The 23832-nt window shown below is 43.5% G+C and overlaps 1 protein-coding gene across 1 annotated transcript; it reads left to right on the top strand.

Annotated features, from left to right (window-relative positions):
- Positions 1-14402: 14402 nt before the first annotated feature.
- Positions 14403-18061, top strand: LOC147439600 (histone H2A-III-like). The gene is made up of 2 exons (XM_086485422.1): positions 14403-16825; positions 16975-18061. The coding sequence occupies exons 1-2, from the start codon at positions 16628-16630 to the stop codon at positions 17209-17211; spliced, it is 435 nt and encodes a 144-aa protein (XP_086341548.1). The 5' UTR covers positions 14403-16627; the 3' UTR covers positions 17212-18061.
- Positions 18062-23832: the final 5771 nt, after the last annotated feature.

Raw genomic sequence — 23832 nt, 5'->3', positions numbered from 1 at the left:
AATCAAACTTTAGCGCTGTCGTCTACTGTGTGTGAGAGAGAAAGAGAGTGAGTGTGAGCTTCATCCTCTTGCTACGCCCTGTTGTCTCAGCGCATTGGAGATCTGACTACACCATTGTTGTAGGCTCGAGGAGAGCTACGCGACAACGCCAAGCATTCCACGCGAGACGAAGCGCACACGCCGACGCATCTATGAGCTATTTGTGGCCGTAAAAGTATCAAACGATGTCTGTTTTCTGCATGCTAGTAGTCTATAGAATCGTGGAGACATAAGCTACGCATAGGTACTCATAAATTTCAGTTTCGAGCACTTTCAAAACTCTGCTCTGTCATCCTACGCGTTTTCCGCAGATGGGTTTAGAGTGAGGGTTTTGAGTGTAGTAGCTTAGGGACAGGTGTATCCTAGTGAGGGGATGATGTTCCTTAAGTTTCGTATGAATCTGGCATGATTAGGTGAGTTACCTTCCGTATGTGTGTATGTGGCTAGGTGGTGTAGTTGAGAGCAGTGAGGTTCTTGATTGTGGTTTAGTTGGCCTTCCAGAGTGTTGTATGTGTAGGATGGTCTCAGCTTGACAAGCTAAAGAGATTTCCTCCGTGTGCCTATCGTGTCATCTGTGTCCTCGATTGACATTATGTTGATCTAGGTAGTGTTTGCATGCACTTCATGGGTGTGTGAGTCTCTCCCGTCCAACATTAGCTCCGTTGCCGGGGACACAAGGACCTAAGTAGGTTTCCTACTAACACTCGTGTGATGGTTGCTTGATTTAGTTTCGGCTAAAGAAAGCGTTTTTCTTAAGTGGATCCGGAAGAGGATATTTCGCGATCAAGTGGATAGCCAGGAAGCGTGTGTCTTGCCGAGGGTCTGCGACTAGATAGGTTTAGTTAGGATCTGTGGATTAGAGTAGTTGTTGGTGGTCGAGTGATTTGTGAGGTGATAAAAGCATTTACTAGTCCGTGTGTGGCAGTGAAGCGTTTTTCTACTCATAGATGCAAAACCCCATATGATTTGTAGGAGTAGCTTTAGGTAAGTGATCCGATTCTGATGTAGAGCTATTCAACACTGAATTATTTGCTAAATTGCTTGATTGCATTTGAAATCACGGAAAAGTGTGCTTTTGAGGGTAAAAATGCATTAAACAAGCTTTTGTGGATATTTTTGTATGACTGACTGATGCTGTGCATATAAAAGAGCATTTGCAAGGGTTCTGTGAAGAAAACCTGCAATTCTGTAAACATAGACATCCTATGCGTAGGATGTCTCAAGGGGGTTCTGGAGACCAAATTTGAAAATTCTGACTGCACCAGTGGGTTCAGAGGGTAGGTTTTACCCAACATATTGACTTGGGTGTTTTTCCCTATTTTTGTTGACCAAAAGCCAAAAGGCGGAGTCAGAAAACGCAAAATTTCAGAAAAGGCTTAAATTGAGTGATTTTTGCATGTTTTTGCAATTGTGAAGCATACTTGCACTTGCTGAGAGCATAAGGAAGCATCAGGGACACTTCAGTCTCAAAAAATCGACAGTAGACATCCTACGCGTAGGATGTCTACAGGGTGATCTAGTGGAAATTTTGAAAATCTGAGGTTACCAGTGTGTTCAGAAGGTAGGTTTTACCCTATTTTCACCTAGAAAGTGGAAATTTGACCAAATTTTTATAGATCAAAGCCAAAAGACGAGAATTGCTAGACATCCTACCCAAATTGTGTCCAAGGCCTAATTTTGAGACCAAGCCATAGGATGACTCCAAAGGCATGTTCTAAATGTTGTATTGAATGCATGTGAGAGTTGTTAGCTCATTTGGGTGAGAAAATTGGGTTCAAAGCTGACTTTAACACTTTTGACTGAAAAAGGCAAGAATAGCTAAAAATTGGGACTTTTGAAATCCAAACCAAAATCTAAGCATACCACTGGGTTACTGACATCAAGGGGAAGCTGTGGGACAAGTCTGGGGTCAAACAGGCCAAAAAGACATCCTATGTGTAGGATGTCTTCTGTGTGATTTTGAACTCTAAACAAAATTCTGAGCATACCACAACGATCAACACCTTAAGGAGAGTCTGTGGTTCAAATTTGGGGCAATTCTGAGCAGTTAGACATCCTACGCGTAGGATGTCTAAGGCATGATTTAGAGGCCAAATTCAAACTGTGGACATAGCAGGGTGTTGTATAGCCTTAGGCAAGCCTCCTAGGCAAATTTGGTCCAATTTGGAGTTGATTTGACTTAGGAATTCATCAGAACAGACATCAGGCTTTTGGAATAGATTCTTGATCATTTGACCAACCTATAGGTGTCAGAATCAAAAAGTAAAACTAGCTGTGAGTTTAGCACATCAAGGGGAAGCTACAGTGCAAGTTTGAGCTGAAACAGAGCAAAAAGGCATCCTACGCGTAGGATGTCTCCAGCTTGATTTAGGACTCCAAACCAACCTATGAGCACACCACTGTGATCAGCACATCAAGGAGAAGCTGGGGTGAAAATTTCAAGTCATTCTGAGCAAAAAGACATCCTACGTGTAGGATGTCTCAAGGCCATTTTTAAGTCCAAATGAAATTATGAGCATACCATTGTGTTGTTGGACTTAAGGGGAGTCTCTGGACCAAATTTTGTTAAATTCTGAGCAAAAAGACATCCTACGCGTAGGATGTCTCTAGGCCAGTTTTAGGGTCCAACTGAAATTTTGACCATACACAAGTGTTCACAGTGTCACAAAGATCCCAAATCTTCTTTTAAAATTGAATTTGGACTCATTTTGACCAGTCTAAACTGCATTTCACTGTTTTGGCCATAACTTTCACAAACGGTATCGGATCGGAAAAGTTTTGACTTTTCCCTAACCAAAGTTTTGGACATAGTTTCGACTTTTCCCTAACCAAAGCACTTGAACACAGTGGACTAAGTCTAGTTGAACCAAGCAAAAGCTCTTAAGCCCAGAAATTATGTCTACCCTAGATTCAAACGCAGCTTACACAAGCTTGGAGATCCCGACGATAGAGGAATATCCTCCCACAATGGATCTTCCAAACTTGCAATTGATAAAGATCCATCTTGTTGAGAGAGTTTGGATGATTGGTCATGAGAGTGAAGGACTATATAGATACATTGAGGACAATGAGGTCAATCTTTATAGGTGCTCATATCCATACCTAGAAGAGATAACGGATTACAAGCTCTTATATGTCTACACATACGGAGTCGACTGTCAATGGAGATCTATAGTTGTCGACAAGTATGGACGAGAATACAGAGTTGTAGAAAGCACAAATCCACAGACTGTACTAGAAAGAGGTGGATATTTGGTCAATAAAGGACCACAAATGCCTCCACCAAACACGAGAATTCCTATAGGAATTCCAAGAAGAGAGCCACCAGGATTCCCTTCAAGAGCGATAACGAGAGAAGGATTGGGAGAGTCTCTGGTTAGACTTGTAGACAATCGACGAGTTAGACCATCCCAAGTCCAGAAATGGGTAAACAGAAAATACTCCAGAGATAAAGATCCGAGACATCATGTAACGGCTTTTAGAATAGTGATTAGAGCAGAGGAAGTTTCAGATTTTGCGACACAGTTTGCGGGATTTGGATTGACTCTAGAAGATGATGCAGCTACATGGTTCGACTCGGTGGAAAAATGGGATTTTGAGACCCTAGATGAGTTGTTTGAGGAGTTTATTGAAGAATTCTCGCCAAAAGGCATTGCTCACAACACGGTCTCACAAATCCATAGATTCAAACAGAAAGAGAATGAATCAATACGCAAAGCATCATTACGGCTCAAGAGATATGTTAAGCTCTGTCCGAGAGCGGAATTACCTACGCAAGCATGACTGATGCTGATCTTTATCTAGGGAATGAGACATGCGGGCCTTCAGAAGGATCTGCATATGATAAGGAGGATGACACTAAACGAGTTGATCAAAGAAGCTCTTTATCTAGTGGATAACTGTGAGGCATACAAAGAAAAGGACTTAAAGAGTCAAGGAGATGACACATCCTCTCAGCACAGTGTTTCACAGATAAGTGAGCCCATTGACAAGACAACGGCACCTATTGATCAAGAAAAGTTTATCGACGACTTGGTCAAGAGGTTGATTCCTCTTGTAAGGTCTGATTCGGGAGAGCCGAAGTGGTGTGAAATTGAGAGAAAATGGACGAACCATACGGGGGAAGAGTGCTATTATAGCATGGAAAATGCTAGGGAGAGGTATGTACAACCTGTTCCAGAAGCACCTATTCCACCTAGATACATTACGGGGAATGCGCCAGGACCAGTAGGAGTTTTAAGACCACAGCTTGTCTTAGGACAACAACCTCCGCTGCCAGGTGCTAGAATGCCGGTAGACATGAGATACATGCCAATGATGGAAGCATCAAATAAACCAACGCCAGTACCAACTACAATGTGGTATAGCAACCAAAGTGAGTACTATCCTTCGGAGCAACAAAATGTGAGAGAAACACATGGAGTGGTGAGGCCGGTACAACCTCCACCTCCTGGGTTTCAGTCGAAAGAAAGAAGGTATGAAATGGACGAAAGGACATTGAGATTCATTGCAAATAGCGGCTTATCTAGGTCAAAGCTTGCTTATAGCCAAGAGGAAATGCTAAAAGAATCTCCTCAACCAGAGACAGATTGTCACAAAAGTCGTGACAACCACTTGGTCAAACAATGTCCTCATACGGAGATCACTGAAGTAAATGCCTATTGTCTTGAGTGTGGAATCACTCACTTGATCCCCGATTGCCCGAAAAACCCAAACCAAATCAGGAAAAGCACGACAAATGTATCAGAGATTGTTCAGCTACCTAGTAGCTCAGAAAATGAAAATGTCGTACCAGTTCAAGTAGTTACGAGAGCACAAGCTCGAAAGAAAGCTGATGAGAATCCAGAGACAAAGAACGTGGAAAGTGACACGAGTCCAAAGACAGATGATGGACCAAAGACAGACGCACCAAGTCAAAAAACCAAGAGCAAACGAAATAGTTGGAAAGCTAGAAAGACTAGGATGAAAGCACGCAGGGAACGAGAGCAAAAATCCCTAGATGAGAAGCTTATCAAAGCTGAGGAGAAGATAAAACAACACGAGGAAAAGGAGGCACCTTCTCTTACACAGATGGTTAAACCTCTAGAAGAACCATCCACGGATGAGAAACCAAGAAGTGCTAGTTCAGGAGGATCTGTGTTGGTAGAGAAGGTTAATGAGACATTAGATGCCCTCTTGAAAGCCTATGATGTGGGGCTCAAAAACAATCAAACCCAAGAACACAGGTGGATGACATATCCCTATGCGGAACTAGAAAAGCAAAGGTTTGAAATGTGCCAGAAAATGATTCAAACAGCCCAAGCTTTACTAGAACCACCAGTTGCAAAACCTGAGGATGTGATCCGTGTCATGCCTACACAAGTAATCCCACCAAACCAGGAACTAAAAGAGCCAGATTCTAGTCATGAGCACAGACCAAACCTCAAAGACCCAGCATTAGAACCAAGGATAGTACTGAATACCATGGATAACTCTTTCGAGGGATTTCACCAAGCTATACCTGAGGATTGTAAAGAGATAGATGGTCTTGACAAATTGTGGAAACAAGTCAGAGAGGCCAATGAAGCCGATGACCTAAGAAGACGAGTAGACAAGACTGGTGATGAACAAGGAGTGTTTCTACCACCAATAGAGGAATTTGAGACTGGATCTCAAATGAATCTAGACGTGCAATCGTATTGGGGCGAGAAAGGATCTGTACAATCTATGGATAGTCAACCCCATTCGCTAAGAACACTACCATCCTACATGGGAGAGTACGAGACCAAGTCAGATGTGGTTGCAGTCCCATCAAAGAGACTGTCTCCCAACAAAGCCATCGATTCAAAGGGGCTAGTAGATATTCTATCTACCCCAGTCACTTGTACAATAATGTTAGCCGAGTTGCTCAGAATAAGACCAAACATGTGGGCTAATGTGGGTAAATGTCTAGAGAAATTTGGTGTAAAATCCCCAATGACTCAAATCGAGGAAGGCATCAAAGAGCTTGAAATGCCTCATCTAAATACTAGGCCAGTGCCATTAAACAAGGTAGGCGAGTACTACGAGGGAGAAGATGGAAACACCACCCTTCCTATGGAATTCAATGGTGTAAAAACCATGGCAATCCTTGACAGTGGAGCTGGTGTGGCCATTGCAACCACAGAGGTTTGGAAAAAATGGGGAAAAATTGCCTTGATATCCACACGAATGACCCTGCAGCTTGCAGATGAACACAAGGAAAAGCCCCTAGGACTGCTAGAAAAAGTACTTGTTACTTCTTGTGGCATTGAATATGAACACACTTTTGTTGTTGTTGACTTTGGCAAGAAGAACAACTATGAAATCATTCTGGGAAGACCATTCATGCGACAATTGAAAATGGTCCAAGATTGGGGTTATGACCATATATATCTGAGACATATGGAAACCATAACAAAGATAAACTTGAGGGACCATAGCTATAGGGATGTGACAAGAACACCAGTAGAGGAGTTTGATTCCGCCACAGTAGCAGGATCAGAACTTCCACCTTGGTTAGGTAAGCCTAAAGAACTGTGGATGTGTGGAGCTTCACAATGTGGTAGCTTGAAACGTGAGGGATGTATCCTAGAGCGGGTTATAAAGGATAAGGACTATATCCCAGAACCATTTCCTGAAGAAGAGTTAGAGCCTTTTGGATGGGAACACATCTTGGCTACTCTGGACGTGTGCCGTGGAGGATGCTCCCACAACAAAGTTTTGTGATGAAAATGGCTATGATGTCGTTCCTTATTTTGCAGTGAGTGTAATCCAGGAAAACGAAGAGATCCAGACATCAACAAGCTCTTGAACTAAGGAGCAAACGAAGAAATGTGGAGAATCAAAAGATGAAGAAGACGACGAGTTCTATGACTCTGTAGAACACTTCGAGCTTCAAGAAGATCAACGACCCGAGAATCAATGTCATCGCTACACGAATAAAGTGCATCAAAAGTGGATTCCAAAGTCCTCGGTGAAGACACAACCACCACAATCATCCTCATACAGGGCTCCTAATAAAGATGCAAAGACTCAGCTAGGAGGAATACGACCAGAGCAACGAGCTAACAATGCTCTAATCAATGGGCTAGAAAGTCCTCCAAGAAACTACCACCCACGAGCAAATAGAGAGTAACTTTCCACTACCAGCCAAAAAACCAAGGGAAAGTACAAGAAGTCAACCTTGTTGAGGATAGTAGCGATAGTGATGAATCTTACGACATCCCCTATCATCAACTCAGGCCATTACTATCACCAACCCCTTCAGCAACAACCATGACAGGTCAAAAGAACAGGACAACAAGTCAAAGCCAAAAAGCTCGACAAATCTGGATACCAAAAAGCCAGATCGGCCAAAAACAGATATGGATCAAGAAGACAAAGATCTCTAATGCCAAATCACAAGATCCAACACCAAAACAAAAACAAGGAAAGTGTGCATGAACGGGTAAGAATATCACAAAGTCGCAAGCTTTCACAACTCAGGTTTGGGCTCCAAAGAAGTTGATTCAAGCACAAAAAAATCAGGAATTCATTTGGATTCCAAAACAACCACAGTATCAACTTTCAAAGCCTAAATCCCGTCCCCAACCAAGCGTACAAGGGTTGAAGCAAAGACCACTGTCGACTCACACAACAAAAAGGTGGATCCCAAAGAAGTCTCTTCAAACACAAACAAAGCACGGGCAAGTATGGGTTCCCAAACGAGAGCCAACAACAAAACAGCCAATAATCACAAAGAAATGGGTCCCAAAGAAGAACAACAAAACTGCTGTCAGTGCATCGCCGCTTGAATTCTTACAATTCTTCCTACGATTACAGTACAATTAGAAGAGAGCAAGTCGCTTCAATCAAGCAACGATACAAGAGCTTCAAAGACCATTACATTGCTTAGAATAGGAAGCCTCGCCAACAAATTCCAATAAGCAAATTGCTTATACCCACATCTTGCACAACATAAATCTTTTCCATGCATTGACTATGTATGCATAATAGGACTACATTACAAGGCCTTCATAGGCACAACTTTTGATTTCCCAAGCACAACACATACCCTTTGCGATACCCTGTCATAAAGGATGACTCCAAATAGGAAGGGGGGAGGCATTCTGAATGCGGACTTAACATTATGACTATTAGAGGGAAATGTTTTGTGAGATGCATTGAATTTTTGTGTTTTATTGTGATAATTTTTTGACGAAATTTAGAGTATATGCCCTCATAGTAGTGTTACAGAGGAGTATGGGGACAAAATCCATATATGAGCCCCTAGGGACATGTGTATAGTGTACATAGCATTTAGATTTCTACTTGAATGATTTTTCTTTTATTGAGTTGTTTTCAGATTTTCTTTGTTTATTATTAAGAAAAAAATAAAAAAAGTCCATAATCCACATGACGAAAAGACTGACAAGAGGCCTGAGCACTACAAAGAGAAGAAGGTACAGGGAAACGATGAAACTTCACGAAGTATGTTTCAGCAGCCACTACAACAACCGAAGAACTTGTCACAAAGCAGTGTCAACATGTAACCGACAAGTCATACAAGTCAGAGTCGAGTAGCTAAGCCACAAAATGAGTGAGGTGTTAGTCCCAAAGCTTCAAGTAATAATCTCTGTGGTCTAAGCGTCTTAGCTATTTTAGGTACTGCTCAAGCTGGAAGAGTTGAGCATATTTACGTTGTGTCGCTCATGCTGGTATAGGTGAGCAAAAGAGTCGAAGTCTAAGTACTTAAGTCTGGTGAAGTGAAGGAGAAGGTCCAAAAGACACTCACATACTGAGCATAGTGAGATAAGAGTGGAGAAACTTCTACATCGAAAACCCTTCTTGGAAAGGTGGAAGCTATTGAGACATCTTTTGATGTCACATGTGCTACATTTATTCCTCGAAGGCCCATCATCTCCTTCTTTCACATTGCATGCTTTTGTTGACAAATTTCTCATATGCATATAGAGTGTCCCATAGTTGGCATTTGCATCAGGCACTCTTTCCGTGTTTCACCCAAGCACTCACCTTTCATGAACTTGTATCACATTCAACTACTCAACTCCAATAAGAGCGTATACCAAAGGCATTTTTTTTCCCACCGGGTTTTTTCCCTTTGGTCATCCAGGTTTTAGACCCTAATCTAAAGACACCTATCACTATCCTCTTGTACATATTCCTTCTACATCAACAATAAGGAAATGCTACTCAAATCAATTGACAAATGAATTGGAGCACCAATTTCAGATCATAGCATACTTCTCCTCAATGGCGAGTCGAAGAATGGCCTACAATGACAAAGCTGCAGAAAACACTAACAACATGATTGCACAGGAACAAATGAGTCCCCAATGAAGAAGAGCAGACATAAAAGTAATCAGAGGATCTCAAAAGATGAATGGTTATGATGATAGATGTCCGCTTTAATGGATCATAGTTCTTGTTGTGGTTCGACAAAGATACAAGCAGTGCAACAGATGGAGCCAAAACAACAGCAAAGTGTTGACCGCTGGGTCAACAAAACAACATAACTCAAGAACAAAGAAGTCCTCAATGACAAAGAGCAGACATAAGGGTACTCAGAGGATCTCAAAAGCTTGTCCTTGATAATGTGCATCGAATGCTCGGCAAGGTTTTGAACCTCAAATTAGAATAATTAAGTCCTGGATTCGGCATGACAGACAGACTTTGCATTGGAGTGCAACTTGGCCTAAAGAAGTTCAGGGTTTAGCCATACAATTTCTACAAAATCCTTACAAAGTTGTCCTTGGCTCACAAGATCAGAAAGCCAATCACTCAATTCTACAGATTGTAGAAGTTGTTTCTGAGAATCACAAATACTCCGAATTGACAGATTTGCTGGAGCAAGTGATGGATGGAGCTTTCTCTATCCATGATGATAAGAGTCAAGTTAAACGACATTGGGTTCTTTTTGAATTTAGATATGGCAGTAGACCTATAATGACAGAAACAGATGCTACAGCTCGGAGCGTGGATGTGAAAGACATAAAGTTCGTCATCAATTATGATTTTCCTAAATCATGTGAAGACTATGTACATCGGATTGGACGAACAAGACAAGCTACTGCAAAGGCTATCGTTTATACTTTCTTTACAACAACAAAACGACAGCAAAGACCACATCGCCATCGACAATCAGGTCATGTCGGGGACGACATGAACGCGGAAGGGGGGAATGTTGACCGCTGGGTCAACAACACAACATAACTCAAGTTTCGTACCAAAGTCTTATCTTTTGCGAGTTATGAAATGCTGTGGATTATGGCTATAAACGTCATTTGTAATGAGTAGTTATTCTAGTTTCAGAAGCCGGGGTGCAATGGCACTTCCGGATTGTAAATACAAAGCCATTTGACCCTTTCAACCCCATTTTTGGTTAAACCTAAGGTAGCCTTAGTATATAAGGTACCTAGGTCATTTTGTAAAGAAGACTTTTATCATAATCAAACTTTAGCGCTGTCGTCTACTGTGTGTGAGAGAGAAAGAGAGTGAGTGTGAGCTTCATCCTCTTGCTACGCCCTGCTCGCTCAAGGCATTGGAGATCCGACTGCACCATTGTTGTAGGCTCGAGGAGAGCTACGCGACAACGCCAAGCATTCCACGCGAGACGAAGCGCACACGTCGACGCATCTATGAGCTATTTGTGTCCGTAAAAGTATCAAACGATGTCTGTTTTCTGCGTGCTAGTAGTCTATAGAATCGTGGCGACATAAGCTACGCATAGGTACTCATAAATTTCAGTTTCGGGCACTTTCAAAATTCTGCTCTGTCATCCTACGCGTTTTCCGCATATGGGTTTAGAGTGAGGGTTTTGAGTGTAGTAGCTTAGGGACAGGTGTATCCCAGTGAGGGGATGATGTTCCTTAAGTTTCGTATGAATCTGGCATGATTAGGTGAGTTACCTTCCGTATGTGTGTATGTGGCTAGGTGGTGTAGTTGAGAGCAGTGAGGTTCTTGATTGTGGTTTAGTTGGCCTTCCAGAGTGTTGTATGTGTAGGATGGTCTCAGCTTGACAAGCTAAAGAGATTTCCTCCGTGTGCCTATCGTGTCATCTGTGTCCTCGATTGACATTATGTTGATCTAGGTAGTGTTTGCATGCACTTCATGGGTGTGTGAGTCTCTCCCGTCCAACATTAGGCTCCCGCTTTACAGAATTAACCGGGCCGTTAACGACACCGGACTTAAAAGAATGTCAATTCAATCTCTATATGATGACGGTTGTGGAAATGTCCTCCTGTTGCTTTATCTGCTTCAAATACCCGTAGATTCTACAGTCTTCAATTCTGCTCACTACCGTGATCATCAAGCTTCATTTATTACCAATTATCCTGCTTTGTGCGCATGCACTTACTTATCTGCCGTTTATGAATTTTTACGTCTTCTCTAATCCATTTGCTCTGATCGCCTTTGGTCCTCTAACTCACTTTTTCTTGAATACCTTATCTTGCCGGAATCTACTTATCTGCTCTTGCCAAGCATCACTCTTTACCTTGCCGAGATCTTTTTACTCTTGAGTGAGAGAGTTCCTAGGTTTTCCGATTCAATTGTGAGCTTGAAGCCGAGCCTAGTTCCCTTATGCCTCCTCTTGATTATGGCCGAGAGAGGAATAGTCGTATCCTGATTCAAATCATCCCTTGCCGGCTTGCTCAAGCTTCTTGCTTATCTCTCCGCTTTTCCGAGGCTTTGATTCCAAGAGAGAGAGTAATTGCTTAGAATTTTTCTTCCTTCCTGTCCTCATTACCCTAATCCTCTATGCTTTGATTGGAGAGCGAGAGAGAGAAAGATAGCCTTGCTCAGTCCTCGCCAAGCTCGAGCTTACCTCCTCCTTGGCTTTGTGCCCTCGAGCTTTTCTTCGCCCTTCAATACGAGAGAGAGAGAGAGAGACACCTCGCCTTGGCTCCCTTCTTGTTCATGCTCGAGAGGGAGAGAGAAATAGATTTGCCTTGTCCTCTTTGGCTTGGTTCTCCTCCCCTTGTTATGCCTTCTTTAGCCGAGGTCGAGAGAGAGGATAGAGAGCTTTTCTGCTCCCTTGCTTCCTTCCCCCTCTTCTTCTTGCCTTCCAGCTTCACTCGTTTTCCTCTCACCTCCTCGTTGATAACCCTTCATGCAAAAACATCCCTCACTATTAATAGCGTGCCTTCCCTAGGCAGTGGCGCCGGCGCTAATGACGTGGCGCGGGAACTACCTAGGTGACGTGGCAGTGCCGGGTTCGGCCTTCACGAACGTCGGCAGGACTGACGCCGAAATGCTGCGCCATGGCATGATGGGCACTTTTTGTTTCTTTGTCGTCCTCAGCCGACGCTTTCTCCGCCTTGCACGAGCTCTTCTCGCTATCTGCGCAGCTCTGTTCCGCCCCTGCCCGCCATCCCCCCTTTCTTGGCTTTACACCCTTTTTAATATGGGTGGCCATTGGCCATGCCCCTTAATTGGGCGGCCAATTTGCCTCATTGGGCGGGCGGCCTCTAGCCCTTGGGCGACCACTACCCCTTGGGCGGCCTTTAAGCATGTCCCCTACTTAAGGGCATCACATTTGGCATACATTTTGACCGTAACATCGCCAAGCATCACAGTCGGCATATATACCGGCCATAAATTTCATTTGGGCAGGCGGCCACTTACTAAGGGCATCACATTTGGGCGTACTTATCGACTAAAGCACTGCCAAACACCTCATCTTCCCCTAGCAGCGCCTATCGAACAATCTCATCAAGGGTTTAACTTCTCGTATCATCATCTTGCACAATGCCACATGCTTCAAGATGCTAATATAGGTAATTGCATTTTGAGAAAGACCTTGTCTTTGAAAATAGCCAGCTTCCTGGCCCTGCTTCTGTTGGGTTTATCCCGCAATCATTGCATTTCAAGAGACGACATTCCGAACACAATGCTCCTCAAGCACTTATGGATCTTTTAATTGCACTCTATTCTAGAGCAGCTTGGTTGAACCCCAAAAATTATCATATGGCACTCCGATCGAGCGGACCGGACTGGTACGGAGCCGGTCCTCGGTGAATCTTTAACGGCTAATATCTTAGCGATCGGGACTTCGATCACTGATCTGAATAGACCGACACGCTCCACAAAGAGAGCACTTCAGGCCCGTGCATTCATTTCATCTCTGCCACCTGAGCTGCAGTTGCCTAATCCGGTACGGATCTGCAATCGACTCAAACTTCAAACTGCCATAACTTCTTCACCATGACTCCAATCGACGAGTCGTAAAGACAGGCCGGTAGAGCACTTCAAGCACTACAGTTCTAGATCATAATCTCTCATCTGTGGTCACTGCAAGCATACTCATTTTTGGCATCATTGAGGCATCTGTTGGCCCTTCTAAGCCGCATCTGACATACATTAATCATTAAGCTTGGCCTGTTATCAAGCCCTGATCATTGCTCAATTAATGTGTAGGCTTCAAAGAAGCTTAGCTTGCATTTCTCTGCTCTTTTCTCATCATGGCAACGGAGCTGCATGACACCGGCTTGCTGCTGCACGGGCAAACTGCGCGGAAAATAATTGGTGTGAATCTTGAGAATTAGGCATGGGGAGTCGGGACATGCTGCATATCATTTCCATGAACATTGAAGGACGGGCAATCAAGGCACATGGTCATTGAATCTGCATAAGCTATACTTGGTATGGCATAATGCTGGCCATAACTAGTCACACTTGCAAAAATGAGTATAAGTCGAGCTGAGTAAGGTAGTTGAAGTTGGACATATTGTTCAGCTGGCCACTTCGATAAGCACAAGAAGATTTAGAAATTTTCTCATGTAGGAAAATGGAGTCTTTTTCATACAATGCATAACATCATGAGCTTTTGCTCGAGAGGCACCACAGACCTAGCTAGGTACGATTGGGGGTAGGGGACTGCCAGCCCCCCCACAGGGCCGGCGGTCCCCAACCCCCAATCATACCTATCTAGCCGGGCCGGCGGTCCCCTACCCCCAATCGTACGTGGCTAGGTATGCGGTGCCTCCCTCCCAGAAGCTCATGATCATGATGTTGAGGAAGGTCACAATGTGAGAATTATTGTGAGAATCTGTCCAAAACTTCTTGTGAAGCCTATAGCAATTACTCACGTGAATAGTAATTACTCATGGGGAGTCAAGGATTCTTTACCCACAGTGAACTTGCTGCAAACATTAGACTGCGTCTGTAGAAATTCTCTCTCTCTCTCTCTCTCTCTCTCTCTCTCGCAAAGAGTGGTCAGAGAAAAACCTGCTGACAGAGCTCTTCTGGGGAACTTGCGAACTGCTTAGCAATTGAGCAACGCAAAATGCTTTTCTTATCATTTCATTCACTTGGTAGCTTTTCACGGCATAGTTTTTTTAAGAGCTTTTCATGGGAGCAATGTTAAAAATAAATAAATTTAAATCTATTGTCACGTGGTGGCTTTTGCGTTTAGATATTGCAAAAAGAGCCTTGAGCTCACCAAGTAAACATCTAATACGTCAAGTCTTCCCAAGCATTTTTCTCTTTTCCATAGAGACACTGTCCCTTGTGCATCCATTTGTCAGCTACAGTTTTCACCATGTTAAAATCTCCTACCAACAGAATAGGGTTAGCAAATTGAGACATTTCTAACCAGCTTGAGCACCTGTCAGATATGGCATTTGGAGCATATACATTCAAAAGAGTGTAATTGAAGGGCGCTTTGAGGGTAATGGAAATCAATTACCCTTGTCAGAGGATTTGACTTCAGAGACATAGTCTGCATACTTTTGTATCCGTCCAATAGTAGCTCCCCCTTTACCTGAAGTGTGGTTAGTGGTGAACCATACATGTTAGAAGAGATTCTTTTAAGATTAACCTCTAAGATCTTTTTGGCAGCCTTAACCTCTTGTAAACAGATGTAGTTAGGCACCAATTTTGAGTCAAAAAGCCATTTCTTGATGGCAAGAGCTTTGACAGGATGAGTCAGGCCCTTGCAATTTAAAGAGAGACCTTTGATGTTTGAGCACTTCAATGCTTACTAGATTTTGAAGGTTTGGCAAGAGAGACTAAAGCTCTTGTAGAATCAAAGTTCTTTTCTTTCTTCCTCTTACTTTTTCCATGGATCTGTTTTGGAAGAGACTCTTCCTCTGCTTGGGTCATAGTGGTGTCAGCAAGAGGTTCAAGAGAAGCTGCTAGCTCTTGTTTATAAATGTTGTGAAATTGCTCCAGCTCCTTCGAGAATTCTTGTTAATCTTCTTCCATGTCTTTGGAAGTGAATTGAGTACTGTCTATTACTTCATTATCATTGCCTAAGTCATTGCTATTAGAGGAAAAACCTTTGGTATGAATAATGGGGATGGATGGGGGTTGCATAGGAAAGCTGGGTTCTTTTGCTTCTGATTCTTTAGCATGCTGATTTAACTTAATGTCCACTTTAGTAGTGCTTTTCTCAGTTTGTGCCTTTTTTGAGTTAGGGTCTTCTGCAAGTTCTATCATAGGATCAAAGACATCTTCAAGCAACACATCAAACCTATTACTAGTTCTGGGTTGGGGATGTTTAGGGATTCTGCTTTGCTTACCAGAATTCCTCTTAGGTGCCTGTTGGTATTGTTGTTTGTCACCAATAGAGTGAGAAGGACCCTTGTCCTTGTTGAGAATAGGGCAATCTTTGATGAGATGCCCCTAGGCATGGCAATGATAACATGCATTGGGAATTGGGAAGATTTACATAGAGGATCTTTTGGGAGTGTAGAAGAAATCCAATACTCTCCTTAATAGGGATTAAGTCCTTCAAGCCTTATTGATGTCAACTTCAATCAGCAGTTGGGGATCCCATTTGGGATTAATTTCCTCTCTTGATTTCTGCCCTAAGACTTTCCCAACCATATTCCCTATGTTTCTTAACCAGGGGTAAAAATCAATCGAAAGATCAAGGATGTCCACCCACTTGGGGAACACAAGAGGGCTTGTCCCCTTGGGATCGAAACCCTAGAGGGGTGCTCTTAATCAGCCATTGCCCTTCACACAGAACTTGCAAGGCACTATTAGAGTCCTCAAAGAATAATCAATAATAATTATTCGGGAGGTACTGGATGTGGTAGGGGTTAACATTTTTGTTCACCCAATTAACGGAGATCTAGTTCTCTTTGAGTTTGTTCTTTCCCTCCTTAGCTGAGGGACTTTGCTTACCATGCAAGCCTGCTTCATGCAGAGGAGATTTAGGGGGACTCTGAGACTGTGAGGCAAAAATTGGGGGTTCGGCCCTTGCCTTTGCCAGCGAGTCAATACGGAGCGCGGGGACCTAAGTTACACACATGCAACCACATAGTGAAGCCTCGTCTCACTCTCCTCGCCTCACCGTCTAGGGGCCAGTATTACTTTCTTTGATTATTGTTATTGTTGTGAGACTCTCCCTTGGGACGAAAGGCAAGTGTGAACAAGGGCGATCCGAGTTGGTGAGGACTTGTTTGGATCGTCCGATGAAACAGGTTGCGTGAGCGGTGAAGATAAGCGGGAGTAGCTATTCGAAATTCAAATCGAGCAGGTACATATAGGCGGGAGCAGCACCTTGGTCAGCAGCAGAGGCGTGAAGCTTAGTGACTTCCTTGGCTTTAGAGACTTCCTGTTTTTTGTTAGAGAGCTTAGTATGGATTCCAGCAAGGGCAGTAAGGGAGGGCGCGGCAAGGTAGCCAGGAAGAAGGGCGTCTCCAAGACTGCCAAAGCAGGCCTTCAATTCCCCGTGGGGAGACTCGCCCGCTACCTCAAGAAGGGTCGTTATGCCAAGCGCGTTGGCATCGGTGCCCCTGTATATCTTGCTGCCGTGCTCGAGTACCTCGCAGCTGAGGTAAGTGCTTCATCGTTCTCATCTTGCTCTGTTTTTCGTCACGAGAAGTGGGCGCTCTTTAATTTTGGAAGTTTCGAGCGAAGATCAAAGAGGGTGGCTCCTAATCCGAGCAGGTCTGTCTGCATAGCTGATTTTGTGTTTGTGCGCAGGTGTTGGAGCTGGCTGGAAACGCGGCCCGTGACAACAAGAAGAATAGAATCATTCCTCGCCATATCCAACTTGCCATCAGAAACGATGAGGAGCTGGGTAAGTTGCTGAGTGGGGTGACCATAGCTTATGGCGGTGTGCTGCCCAATATCCACCAGGTTCTGCTACCCAAGAAGAGCGCAGAGAAGGCCGAGAAGGCAGCCAAAGCCCCAAAGTCACCCAAGAAAGCGGCGGCATAAATATCACTCCCATCGTTGAAGGTGTTTCTTAACACCGCCTTTTGTGTTATTAATCAACTTCCGATGCCATTTTAATCAGACGCCATACTCAACAAGGTGAAGGATGATAATGGTATTCTGTGGAGCTTTTCTTATTGGAATTAAGGTATTAACTAAAGGGATATGCTTGGGGATATGCTCTTATGCATGTTTAGGAAGCAAAGTGATTAGTGAGGATCTCCTTCACTTATTGCAAAATTGTCTAGTTTTGTGAGGCCTATAGGGTAAATTGTGTAGAAAGGAAAAAGAAAGAAAAGAGAAAAAACTGTTATTTGAGAAAAATGACTTACTTGTGCAAGGTAATATTTGTAATGCACCCAAATTGTCTGCTTTTGATACATCAAATGTTTTCAAAGGCTTGGAAATGTTTCATTTTAAAAAAAAATAAAATTCTGATGGCTAGCTTCAAAAGAGATTGTAGAAGAAGAGAAACTTTGAAGACTAGTATTAAGCAATAGAAACCATCTGTGTTTGATAGCAGCAGCATTGGAGTGTAGGTCAACTTGAGGGATTTTGTGCATACAATCTAATAGAGGGTGAAAGAAGACATGGTGTAGTTTTGACGATGGGAGGTGTTTCAAAGGCAGGCATAAGTACTGGCTCATGAAGTTGCTTCTTGAAAGAAAGCGATGTTAGAGAGTAGTTGATCGAGAAAAGGAGGCAAGCGCAATGGGAGGAGGCAGCCTTGCATTATTGTTCCACGTAACCTCATCCGCTAGTCAATGACTGCATGTTACATTCTTGAGAAAACCTTCTTTGTTCAAGGCTAAGGCATCACCTACAACAACCGTTCGTTTGCACTCACGTGAAAATCATACGATTTTGAAATTGAAATCGATCAACCTTTCAAGAGAATTTTTTGAGATTGCAATCGATCAACCCTTCACCAAAACGTGTAGTAAAAGCTACACGTAAAGAGATACTTGCTTGTGTAGATGGAGACTTTGTTAATTTGCAACCAACAGTCCCTTAAATAGATGGGAATTGTGACCATCACTAGCAACCTACGATTTGCAATACGAGACCACTAACTCGGTTTCAACATGGACGCCACCTCCAACATGCTCTAAAAGCATAAATCTAGTGCATCTCCTAAAAAAAAAACCTTTTTGGTGAGACTTTGAACGCTAGGTAGGACCAACCCTTGAGGTAGTGCCATGGGGTGTAACCCTTTGTCCCATATGTTGGCAAGAGAGTTGGGGATGGTGTAAAGCGTAACCTTCAATAGGTACACAAGTAGGTGGAGAGGTCTTGGTTGGCTTATGTGCTATGGCTTGGGGTGTAGGTAGCATCGTCAAGCTGTTAATTGATAGGGATGATGGTGATGCTTGTTGTTGTAGGGGGTTGAAGGTGGTGGTGGGTGTAGTTGTTGATAGTGACTAGTTGGTAGATGATGTGGCATTGCCTAGTTGAGGGCTTGTTATCACATGCATGTGGGCCAACATTTTTAAGGAGGTAATTGGGGAGCATTGATGGTGTTGTTAGTGCCTTGGTTAAAGGTTAGTTTGTGTGGTAACTTGGGTCTCAAACTAGCTAGGAATAGCACTTGGCCTTTATGTGTGATTTAAAGAAAAAACCATGTCAACGAAAATAGAGGGGGGCTTGTACACATGTCCTTAGGGCCCTTGATTTTTGTAGGTGAGCTTTCCTTTTGGTTGGGGAGGAATAAGGAACGGCCTCTTTGCGGGAAGTGAAGCGAGCTCTCTAGGAGGGAGGATAGGGATTTCTTTTGCATAAGGGGGTCAACAAGGAGCTATTGGGCAAGAGAAGGCTTGAAGGGAGGAAGTTTTTTGGTGAGTTTGTGGATGAGGTTTGGACAATGGAGAAGGAGAAGAGCTTGGGGTGTTTTGGTGTTAGCAGAGGTGCCATCAAGGAGGCTTTGTTGTGCCATCAAAGAGGCTTTGTTGTGCCCCCCCTTCTTTTTGCCTATTTCAAATGTGTGGTGTCGATGATAGACAAGTGTGCCTCCTTGGGCGTGTATGTGAGAGAAAGAGAGTTGTGTGTGTTGCAGCACGGTTGTAAACGGGCAAAATTGATGTGGATTGTTGTTGATTGTGTGAGTTTTGAAGGTGAACTCTAGTGGATTGGGGTGCAATGATTATCTTAAGCTATAGAGAGGTAGATTACTTGGGTTTTGGGTGTGTTTTCCTTTTCGCTTATCCATCTTCTGGTGCCCCTATTTAGAAGGGCATTGATGCTCTATTTTGAAGGATAAAGTGGTGTTTGAAAGTTGATAAGCGGTTGGTGGATGGTCAAAAAATTGGGTGGTTGTGTTTAAAGATACCAAAGATGATGGAGCTAGGTTTTGACCTCATATTTACATGTGTTGAAGACATTGAAGATTGGTTAGTAGATTTTGAATTGTGGAGTCGATGCATATGTTGGCAGATGCGGAGAAACTGCATATGGTGTCGTTGCCTATGTGCGGACGAGCAAAGATTTGGTTCGACAATCTAAAGTATGATGATCAAAGTTCATGGTAAGAAATTGTAGACGCAATTTTTGGAGCGGTTTCGAGAAGTGATCACCCTTGTAGAGGGTGGTGCAAAGTTTAAAGCGGTGTGCCATGATGTAAGTAAATATATATATATATATTTTAGCATTTTGAAGCATGTTGGAAGCAATCAGAGATTTCTATGGGGATGAGAGACAATTAGTTTTTGAAGATGTCAAAGTTTCTTGAGTGTTTGTATCTGAGGATCAGAGATAAGGTGAAAGACGATGCTAATGCATATGAAGACATGGTGTATCTGGCCAAGATGAAGAGCAGAAAGGTAAAGCGAAAGCTGGAGCTGGACTTGTTGAAGCTTGCAAATTATGTGCCCGTTGTAAAGCTAGTAGAGTATTCTATGGTTAATCAATCGAAGGTAGTGTCGGTTGTGCGAAATGAAAAGCCCGTTGAGGTAAGGCCAACAATCGATTATGTTCCTTGGAGGTTTTCAATTTTTGATATGCATGTGTCAGTGATGGATGAGCTTGTCGAAGAGGATAAGCCCCTTGTTGAAGTGAGCCTGTGTGCCAAAGAGGTAGCAGATATTAGGCTTCCAGAGCAGATTGAGGAGGTAAACTCTTCTAGTGGAAAGCTTGTATGAAAAGGTAGATTGCAATCAAGTTGCAAAAATCGAGGGTTCAAAAGTAGATGAAGAAAGTGAGCAAATCCTAGACAATGGTCACGTTTTGTGGAGCAGAGCGGTTGAAGATGTTGATACCGAGTCAGGGTATGATGCTGATGAAGATGAAGAGGCCAGTTCCACTATTTGGGAGAAAAGCAAGAAATATAGATTGGATGGGCCTACACCCTATAGCGAGGAGATCGAGTCTGATGAGCCGATGATGGTAAAGGTAAAGATGCCTTCTTGTTTAGTTGATGATGTGGTTATAGCCAATGTGGAAGAACAGTTTGAAGTGCCAAAGCAAATGAGAGAGGATGTGCTATCATAGGGAACATGCAATGCTCTATTGGCGACCATGTTGATGAAGGTAGGAATGGAAATTATTGTGGCGGTGCAATTGGTTCAAAGCTTTGCAAAATCGGATAAACTGAATCTAGGGGTAACCAAGTTGGTCTACCAAGTCGACAGGGAGATGGTGGTGAAGCAGAAATCGAAGGGGTTGGGCATCTTTCTGAAGCTCATGATGTGATTGATGTTGACCAAAGAGAAGAGCAAATGGAGGTTCTTACGGATTGCCAAGGTGATGCTATGGGCATAGGTTTTTTTGGATCAAGTATGCCTTGAAAGTGAAGCTGATTGGGGCTTTGATGAGCCCAAGGATACCATGGATGAAGAGATTCAAGTGCTTGTGGATAAAGCTTTTGATGCGAGGGTTAATCCCTCTACAGGTGGAGAGTCCAGTGCCACAAGCATGTTCTATGGCAAAGAAAAGAGATGTCGAGGGTCAGTCCAAGTTATCAAAAGAGGTATGCAATACATGGTTGAAATATATGCTTGTAAGTGCATCAACAAGGTATGTTATCTGCTAGATACGGAGTTCCATTGAGATGAACTCTGATATACATGGTTGGGAGGGAGGGTCAAAATTGTTGGTCAGTGTAGATGGTGTGATTGGAGGGCCAAGCGTGTTGATGAGACAGGTAATGTGCGAAGAGATGCTAAAGTGCTTTGGGCATATTGTGTGCATGGATGGTTGCGGACATGGGTGAAGCACTATTGGAGGGTGTTGCAGATGGATGGAGGAAATCATTACAAGATTCTTGATCTAGACGCAGACTATGTAATGAAGGGGGTGGGGCAACCCACTTGAGGTTTGTCAGCAGTGTACATATGGTAGTCTTTTTGTGGTTTGCTGATAGTTTTGGATAGTGTTTGCCAGTTTTTGCAATTGGTAGAAGGATAAAGCTGTTTTTCGATTGAACATAAAAGTTCAACTAGGGGGTTGGGAAATGATGGTGCAGGCAAAGTGCGTCGATCCTATTAGAGGGCACAGGCAGTTACGTGTATGCTTATAGATGCATGGCAGAGGGATAGAGCAGATGGGAAGAGCGTGGGCAGGCAAGTGGCAGCGGAAATGTATGCTTTATGTGCTTTTATAAGCCAAAAGGGTTCCACATTGGTCTAGATAGGGTGGTGAGTGAAGGAGGTTCTTGATGCTGGTTTCTTTCTTGAAATGTAGGGATTAAAGTGTTGAAGGAGCAGGTCCAGACTTGGCTCATCAAACGAAGCTCCAAGGCAAAAGATATGGCTGTCCAGAGTTGGAGTGCATTGCAGATCTGAGACGGACAGGGCAGGTGATGCCATGTAGTTGGAGCCAGTTTCAATGGAGGGGTATGTAGCACTTGATTTATGAAGCTTGTTGGTCTTTTCAGATCGACGATCCGAGTCTTAGATGCCAAGATATGGTCAGTCAAAGTTTTGTCGGGGGACTCGACTTATGCAGGGTTGGTCGCCTCAATAGATGTGCCACTTGATGTTTTTGGAGCTTTGCCAAGGTTTTTATGTGTTCTATGCGGAAAGTGAAGGCCACAAGAAGTGATTGTGCATCAATCGAAGCCTGGATCGAAAAGTTATAGCAGTTTGAAGTTGGGGGGCAATTGCGGTAAAGCGATGCTAGATGCTTTTTTTTCAATTTTGGCGTGCATCGTTGCAAAGTCAAGGGTACAACAAAGATTAAACATCTTGAAGTCAACAAAGTAGAGTTCCAGTGAGTCTTATCGACTCGAGAACTGAAGCACTGAGCATGAGATGGGAGGTGCTCCTAGCAGGACAAAAAAAAGTTTTTTTTAAAGTTTTTTGGGGGACTTTGAAGGCTACGTAGGGCCAACCCTTAGAGGCATTGCCACGTTGTCGGGGGATATGTGTTCAAAACATGAGCTGGGGCGTCGGGCCTCTGGCTGTGGGAGGTGTGAAAGAGAGAGAATAACAGATTCTGAAAGATCTGGCAAATACCATAATCATCAATCAATTGATTAATGCTTTGAGTACAACTTAATCCTTAGCCAAGGTGGACTGTTAACAACACCATCACTTGGATGCTCTGCTAACTAGGAGTTTAAGCTCCCGCTTTACAGAATTAATCGGGCCATTAACGACACCGAGGCTTAACACGATGATTAATCAATCTCTAGCTGATGATGGCGATGAAAATTTTCTCTTGTCGCTTTATCTGCCTCATCTACACTCAAGATTCTGCAAACTTATTTAAGTTCACTGTATCAGTCATCATGCTTCAATTATTGCCAGCTGTTCAGCAACTTCCTGCTTCGTGCGCTTTGCACTGCCTTATTTACCACTCACAAGCTTCTACTTCTCCTTTAATCGACTTGATTTTTATTGCCTTCAAGCTTTGTATGCCTTTGATTACCTCTTTTCAAGTACCCTTCGCTCATGCAAAGCAACCTCCTCAATCAAGGCTCGACATTCCTTCTGATCCGAGAGAGAAACCTGATTACTCATGGATGAGAGAGATCCTCTTGCTTGCTTATGTATGAGAGAGAGAGAGAGAGAGCCGCCTTCAGTCTCCTTTCTTGCTTTCCTAAGCCTTGCTCACTGAGGATGAGAGAGAGAGAGAGAGAGAGAGAGAGAGAGAGAGAGAGAGAGAGAGAGAGAGAGAGAGAGAGAGAGAGAGAGAGAGAGAGAGAGAGAGAGAGAGAGAGAGAGAGAGAGAGAGAGAGAGAGAGAGAGAGAGAGAGAGAGAGAGAGAGAGAGAGAGAGAGAGAGCTTTGCTTGTTTTGTTAGCCGATGACGAGAGCGAGAGAGAAGGAGCTTTGCTTGTTTCATTAGCTGATGAGACGAGAGCGAGAGAGAAGGAGCTTTACTTGTTTCTCCTTCTCGAGCACCCTTGTCTTTCCTTCCCGTCCTTCTCCACCTCGCCTTGCTCTCCTTTTGTTACCCTACTCCTCTCCTTCCTTGCTTCACACCCAATCTCCCTTGTTAATAGCCTTCCCTAAGCAACGATGGCACTGTCGTTGCTAGGGGCATAAAAACTCTCAATGACGTGGTAGTCGACGGACGTCAGGCGTGTGAAACCCTCTGGGACAGGCTCCAAAAAGGTGCGCCTTGGCTTGCTGGGAGTTTTTTTGTTTCATGGTCGTTGCCATTGGAGCATCTCCTCAGCCTGCGCAGG

Source organism: Adiantum capillus-veneris, chromosome 16 (assembly GCF_014529385.1).
Source record: "Adiantum capillus-veneris isolate H3 chromosome 16, ASM1452938v2, whole genome shotgun sequence".
NCBI classification, from domain to species: Eukaryota; Viridiplantae; Streptophyta; class Polypodiopsida; order Polypodiales; family Pteridaceae; genus Adiantum; species Adiantum capillus-veneris.
The sequence above is the reverse complement of the archived record's forward strand: the minus strand, read 5'-3'. Positions and strand labels throughout refer to the sequence as shown.